Source organism: Metopolophium dirhodum, chromosome 1 (assembly GCF_019925205.1).
Source record: "Metopolophium dirhodum isolate CAU chromosome 1, ASM1992520v1, whole genome shotgun sequence".
Taxonomy (NCBI): domain Eukaryota; kingdom Metazoa; phylum Arthropoda; class Insecta; order Hemiptera; family Aphididae; genus Metopolophium; species Metopolophium dirhodum.
In genome coordinates, this window is record NC_083560.1 from 12,724,154 (window position 1) to 12,731,842 (window position 7,689).

The 7,689-nt window shown below is 27.3% G+C and overlaps 1 protein-coding gene across 1 annotated transcript; it reads left to right on the forward strand.

Moving 5' to 3' along the window:
- Positions 1-629: 629 nt before the first annotated feature.
- LOC132953713 (probable lysine-specific demethylase 4A) lies at positions 630-7,247 on the forward strand. The gene is made up of 9 exons (XM_061026081.1): positions 630-636; positions 690-914; positions 5,303-5,427; positions 5,519-5,608; positions 5,675-5,893; positions 5,988-6,163; positions 6,252-6,405; positions 6,494-6,769; positions 7,185-7,247. The coding sequence occupies exons 1-9, from the start codon at positions 630-632 to the stop codon at positions 7,245-7,247; spliced, it is 1,335 nt and encodes a 444-aa protein (XP_060882064.1).
- The last annotated feature ends 442 nt before the right edge of the window (positions 7,248-7,689 follow it).

The window sequence follows — 7,689 nt, forward strand, 5'->3', positions numbered from 1 at the left end:
TGTTTTTAGAACAGTGGATTTGCATTATACATTTAAATCTATTTTTAAAAATAGGTACATTATTGGATGGACTCGTGTAGAGATTATTTTGTTTTAGACTCTAGACATGATAATACCATTGATTATAAATACTAATCAATGATAATACTAGATACACGATAACGTCGATAACATAGATATTGTATTTATAGAGCTATACAATTCCCTGAGAAATAATTTGTACATAATATTATTAATTTAAAACGATTAACGAATAGTAGACAGTTACTGTAGTCAAAGTTGGCGGTACTGAAATAATAAACCTATATTTTAAAATGTAATTCACTTTTTTAGGAAGCAAAACAATTTTTCAATTCTATTGAAGCATTATATGTACATTTTTCTCGGCCATCAACTAATTTTAAATTGAAAGAAATGCAAAATAAACTCATTATTAAAGCCACCACATTAAAGGCTATAAGTGATACACGTTGGGTATGTATAATACAGAACTGTGATGCAGTTTATAACAATTTTGAAGTACTTAAACATAATAATGTAAAAACATAATATACCAATTGAAACATCTTCTAGAGGTACCTACTTTTTTAATTATATTAATTATTATTCTTAAAATGTTATTAATCATGATGTTTAGTAAGTTTGATGTTACATTGTCATTTGGTTTATTATTATGTATTTAATTTAAGGCTCTAATTCTAAGCGTAAAAGAAAAGAAAGCACATATTTAAGATATTATTGTACCTCTACTACTACTGGGAATGAATACTCAGAATTTGATGAGCCTTCTTTAAATATATCGGATCAAGAAAACTGGAAAATTAATGCATATTATAGAATTCTGGATGCAATTATTACCAGCATGAAAACTAGATTTTCATCTGAAAGCTTACGTTTAGCATCATCTGTTGACAGTTTTTTTAAATAACAATTCAAAGAAAGTTTACCATTCATACAACATTATGAGGTATCTATCTAATTAAAATTATATACAAAGTTGAAAATTAAAATGTGTAATTATTCACATTTTATTATTTTATTATAATATATCTACTATTTTTTTAAATTTTATATTTAGAAATTGTTGGATATTAATATTTAATCATTAGAAGCTGAAATGACTGTAAAACTACTACTAAAAATAGTATTCAAAATTCTGATTTTACTCTTAGTGATGTATTACAAAAAATAGACCAGAACGTTTTTGCCAATTTATATAAACTAATGCAAGTTGCTTTAACTCTGCCCATCAGCTCTGCTACGTGTGAACGTTCTTTCTCTGTCATGCGGAGAATAAAAACATCATGGATCAGATCTAGTATGAACCAGGATAGATTAACTGATATGTCAATTTTACATATTGAAAGAGATATTTCAAATGTTATCGAGTCAGAAAACATTTTAAATACCTTTGCTTTGAAGAATAGGCGTATAGATTTGTAATCTTCATAACTATTTTATTATATTTCATATTACATAATATAGACTATTGTGTTTATTTTATTTACTGTTATTAATTATTATATAAAAATAAAGTAACAATTCAAGCTTAAAAAGCAGGTAAGTGGATGTCGCTCTGCTGTACAGTAGATTGCAAGTGTGTCAATGTATAATAAAGTTAAATTTGTGTGGGGGCGATTATGTTTTCATAGGTACCTCATTTTTCTATTAAATTTTTTTAGGACTCCAGCACCCCCTAAAGTAATGGGCTTGTTACGCCTATGGTTAGGTACTAAACGAATTCGTTCATGAAACGAAATGGTCGTTGGGTGGTGGACGGGTGACTGGGAGCTGTGACGCTCATGGTTACAGGTAGCCCTGTGCTGGGTGGTCTTCGGGCGTCGGGTGGCGTATTTACAGACCGTGAAATTAAGGTAACTTTGCTTATCAAAATTCGTTTGTTTTATTTTTCTAAGCTAATGTTATCTAAACAAATGCAAAATCTCATTAACTATCATAAGTATTATTTTATTTTACATTTTATTGAGATTTTTATTATTATTATGACTATTGATGGTAATTTTGATATATTTATTGATTGAATTTTCCTTCTTATTATTATTATTGACAGTATTTTTGTTATAACTGTATGTATTAAGCGTGTTTTTATTATTTTTATTATATATTATAATTATTGAATATTATTGACAGTATGAAGAAATGGATTATTTTAAAGTTTTACAAGGATTGTTAAAAAAATAAACCGTTTCTTAATAGTTTTAGACATCTTGACACAAGTCAGTTATTTTCGTCTACAATAAATGTTGTACGAATTAAATGAAACTACAGCACAAAAAAACTTCAACTGTTCAAATTTGAAACAATGTCAAATTGTTAACTATGATAACGTTAGTTGTGCTACAGTTGTGCCACGCGCATGCGTATTGGGTTATGTGCATACCCGTTTTGCCGAGTTCAGTTACGGCGTGTAAATACGCCGGTGGGTGGCACGGTTATTGGCATTATTTTCTGCGTGTGGTGTGGGGGGGCGGTAGGACCGCTGATGGTTGGGACTATTTGTCGACTACTGTACAGAGCGCTTCCTATATTGGTTATTGAATAAACTTGATGAGGGATTTGAATCTTAGTTTCTTCATTACTCTCCGTACCTACATCTGAACCGTACGCAGGCCGCATTTGTCCGTTCGGAAAGCATCGATAGACGATACACCAACAACGCACGTTTCACCTACATTTTTTGTCATTTTTTTTCCACTCGACAATCGGTAAGTAGACACATAAATAGATATCGACACTTAGTTAGTACATCTATTTTAAAAATTATTTTTGTAATTATAATTATGATTAAATAAATTTTAAGTCATTTAATATGTATACGGTATTTTCGATAATTATTGTGGACCGTGGCACGGTATTTACGGTAAAGACGTAAATTATTACCGAATAACAGTATACCTGTATTATAAAATACCGAAAATACCGAATATTAACAGTTTATATAAAAAAAAATAATAACAATCATACTCATTTCCAGTATCTTCTATTTTATTCGTCGTACAATCCTAAGGCCACATTACTCCATTCGGCGAGCATCGATAGACGAAACACCAACACCGCACGTTTTGCCTATAGCTACACATTAAGGCTCCTAGGTTATTGTCTCAAAGGCAAATAAAAAAAATTAAAAATCCTTTGTCACAGTTTTTATTTATAAACATTTAAAGTTGAAATCTTGACAAAATACGGAAAAATAACGAAAATTAGCAAATTATTTTGAGTTAAGAATTCATAAAAATATTTCTTTTTAAATCTAAGATTTGAAAATTTAATATAAGATTATCCATAAGTTTGTATACGTTTATCAAAAAAAAAAATGTCTACAAGAAAGTCAAATCAAATTTTTAGAGAGCGTTTGAAATTCATATTTTTACAACATTTGATATTTATTCGATATTTCATGTAACGATTTTCTTATTTTGTTGTAATTAAAAAACGTATAACTGTAGATACTTGAAAATTTCACTGAATATTTGTATTAGCATTTTCTAAACACGATGACATTTTGAAAATAATTTGACTCTTTTTAAACTGTTTACGGACATTGTTAGTTTTCTATTTTTTAGTTTGTTTATCTATAAATATCAATTAAATTGTATTTGTTGGGTAAAAAAGCGTGAAAATTGAATAAAAGGATCCTGATACATCGTTCTAATAGCAGTTGAAAAATATTAAAAATATATACGCACAATTTTTTTTTATGATCATTTAAATTTCGATTTTTGACAAAATTTATCGAACTTAAAATTTAATAATTATTTTGTAGTTAAAAATTTATAAAATGTTCAACTTTTATAGCTAAGAATTGAAAATTGAAAACAAGGTTCCACGTAAATAGGTTATATATAAATTAATTTATTCACAATAATATCATCAAATATACTTGGTAATAGCATAGGATGACTGACCGTTTTCGCTCAGAATCGTTTTTCTTATACAATGATAATATAATATAATTGAATGCAAATTTAACACCATCCATTACAGTGACCCACTTGTAACCTACTGTACAGCAGAGTGACATCTACTTATTCACCTTTTTATGATTGTCTGTATTATTTTTTGATAATGTAATAGAAGATTTCTCATAAGTTTTTCTATCTATAAAAATAAAAAAGTTTACCGGAATGTAATGATATTTATAGCTATGTTTTTTTAGATGGTTACAATTTGTATTGTAATTATTCAACGGACTACAATACAATTTAATTAAATAACAAATGTGCATTACAATATTTATAAATTACAAATACTATTTTTAGTTTTTATTAATTGTCCAACGATGGTTTCCCATGTAATATTTAACATTTACATTGTTGAGTGCTTAAGCATATTTTTTATGTTAAAATTTCATAAATAATAATAATATAAGGTTCGGATTTGAAGGAAAAAGTTTTTTTTTAATAATATAATAGAGAAATAATTTTTATACAAAAATGCGTGTCATTTAATATGTAAGATGATGAAAGTATTTTTTGCCTTATACACCTATAAATGCCTTTATTGTGTTTAATTTTCAATTGATTTAATTGTTTTATACACGAAATACGCATAAACAGTACAAATCGATAAGATTTTCTGATGACTGTACTTTGTTGGCTGTTAATTGTTTTTAATGGGTTTTATTATCGGCGATATTTAGCGATATCGCTAAATACTTTATCGAGTATTTGGTATGACCAGTTAATTTAACGTTTTTAAAGTACATATACTATCTATCTATAGATTAAAATATGTTCATAATGCGTATATACTTACTATAGATTCAGAATTGTTCGTCAGTCCACCCTGATTACATTTTATATGTACAAAAATACTTTAAGCCCAAACCGTCAACGTTTTACTGAAGACAGTTTATCTAAGTACATGATTGTGATTTTTTTTTTAATAGATACACACTACTTGTTAAATATACAATATACAAACTATTTAATTGTTTATCAAATTTTTTTTTGTAAATGCTTTTTCATATAAATTAAATGCTTTTTTTTGCCTTTTTTGAACGCATTTTTTTCAGATTATATTGCCTTTAAATCCGAACTCTAATAGTTGAGAAATGATAAAAAAAAATTGAATAAAACAAGTTGTTCCATTAGTAGAATCCACGTTGCAATTTCCCTTCAGATATTCAAAACAAAAAAATATATTTTATTGTCCTTAGGGTTAACCAAAGGGTTAAAACATTTTGGAGTGAAAATGTAGTTGATAATTATTATAATATAATTGATGAGTTCTAGGTACTTAAAACATATTAATTTTAATAATGATTTATTTATTGTTTTAGATACAATGTGTTCTAATAATCCTAAAATCATGGTTTTCAGACCATCTTTGAGTGAATTTAAAAATTTTAGTAGCTACATTGAATTTATGGAATCGAGAGGAGCTCATAAGGCTGGTGTGGCAAAAGTAAAAATTAAACTTTAATTTATAATAATTATAGATTGTATTGTAACAATTCAAATTTTTTTTTTCTAAATATAAAATATTAATTTTATAGATTATCCCACCATCTGAATGGATACCAAGAAAAAAAAGCTACGACGAAGATGATATAATGAGTTTGAAAATTCCAAATCCAATATACCAAGTAATAGGTTTAAGTACTTAGATTTTAATAAACTATGTCTAATAATTTATTATTATATTTATTTAGGATGTTAAAGGTGATAAAGGAATTTATCAACAATTCAGACGGAATCAAAAAATGATGACGGTCAGAAAGTTTAAAAAACTTTCTGAGACTGAATTTTATAAGACTCCGGATCATAAAGACAATGGAGATATCGAAAAGATATATTGGGACAACATTGTTTGCCACACCCCAATATATGGTGCCGATGTAACTGGGTCTGTTACTGACCAAGATGTGAAAGTATGAGTTAAATTTATACATCTATAAATTATATTTCATTTTATGTCAAATGCATATTTAAATTAAGTAAATAATTTTTTTCTAATAAATTAAGGCTTGGAATATGAATAAGCTGGATACGATACTGGACGTTATGCACGATACGACCATCGAAGGTGTTAATACACCTTATTTATATTTCGGTATGTGGAAATCCACATTCGCGTGGCATACTGAAGACATGGATTTATACAGTCTTAACTACGTACATGTTGGATATCCAAAGACATGGTAAGGTTATTATTTTGTTTTATTATTACACCTTTGTAAATATACAAACTTTTTAAATTTAAATTGTACATATCTTATTTTACATAAGGTATGCGATACCTCCAAAACATGGGAAAAAATTTGAAAAATTGATTCGTGAGATTTATCCGGACGAATTATCAAGTTGCCCGGCGTATGTTCGGCACAAAACAATTATTTTATCACCTGCCATTTTGAAAAAACACTCAATACCATTTAATACGGTAAATACTAAAGAATTACGAATTAAATTTTTTAAACTATATTAATGTTCATTATTTTTTTTATTATCAATATTGTTGTTTGTTTTAGATCACACAAAAACCTGGGGAATTTATGGTAACTTTTCCTTTTGGTTACCATGCGGGGTTCAACCAGGGCTATAACATCGCTGAGGCAACGAATTTCGCCACTCCACGTTGGGTGGAGTACGGTAAAAAAACAAATTATTGCCGATGCTTTGGAGAACCAATCATTTTCAATATGGAAATATTTTTACAGCGGATACAACTTGACAAGTCTCCCTTGTTGCTAAAAGGAAATGATATTGGGCTCCATCCAAAATGCGATGGCTCTGGAAAAAAAAGAGTGAAAAAAATAAAAAAAAAATTAAATTTTAATGAGTATGATAATAATAAAATATTAAAAGTAATACCTATATCGGATACACGCCTAAAAATTGTTGCGAATTTAGACTAATAGGTACCTGTCAATTATCTATTTTTTTAATTCGTTTATGATATTAATGTTCCTGTAATTTGTATCACCCCATTAATTGTATTTATTATAAGTTCATATTAAATGAGAACGTCATGTGTTTTATTAATGCATATTCTTACGTTTGTTCATTTTAAATGTTGATTTGTACACTCGGGGTAAATATTAAACCGTTTTAAATAATATTACCAGTACGAAACATTCTTTTTGTATTTTATATTAGATTACCTAGTATAGTAGACTATAACTGTTGGGATTTTAAGCTGTCGATATTTTAATTTTTCAGGATTTTGAACGCCTTCCGGTGTGCAAAAATCTGTACTATAGAAGTACTATAGAAGAACTGTGAGTACTTATTGATACCTAAATGTGACTTCTAGCTGTGATGTATAATAATGTTAAATATACCTTGCCTAGTACTCAAATAGGTTTATCACAAGGATATACAATTGTAATTTCTCAGTTTTATCGCAAATGATATAGATGTAATACATATATTTTAATATTTATGTCATTTTTATATTCGTGTAAAAAACGAACATAATGTATTTATTTAATAATTTTCTATATGTCATGATAACATTTTCAAAATATTTTCAATTGTTTTGACTTTTTAGTAGATATTTTAAATTTGTAGTTTTAAATTTTTTAGTTTTTTATTTTGTAAGTATCAATAAAATTTTATTTGTTGTTTGAAAAAGCTTTAAATTTAACACAAGATTACTAATAAAATTTGTTATTGTAGAAGTTGGTACATATTAGGATCAATTTGAATAATTTTTTTTTATAAG

What these genes read in the sequence shown, in the direction of transcription:
- LOC132953713 (XM_061026081.1), top strand. An exon ending in GTTGGATATCCAAAGACATG is followed by an intron (nt 6,164 to 6,251) that starts GTAAGGTTATTA and finishes ATTTTACATAAG; the next exon opens with GTATGCGATACCTCCAAAAC. An exon ending in ACTCAATACCATTTAATACG is followed by an intron (nt 6,406 to 6,493) that starts GTAAATACTAAA and finishes TGTTTGTTTTAG; the next exon opens with ATCACACAAAAACCTGGGGA.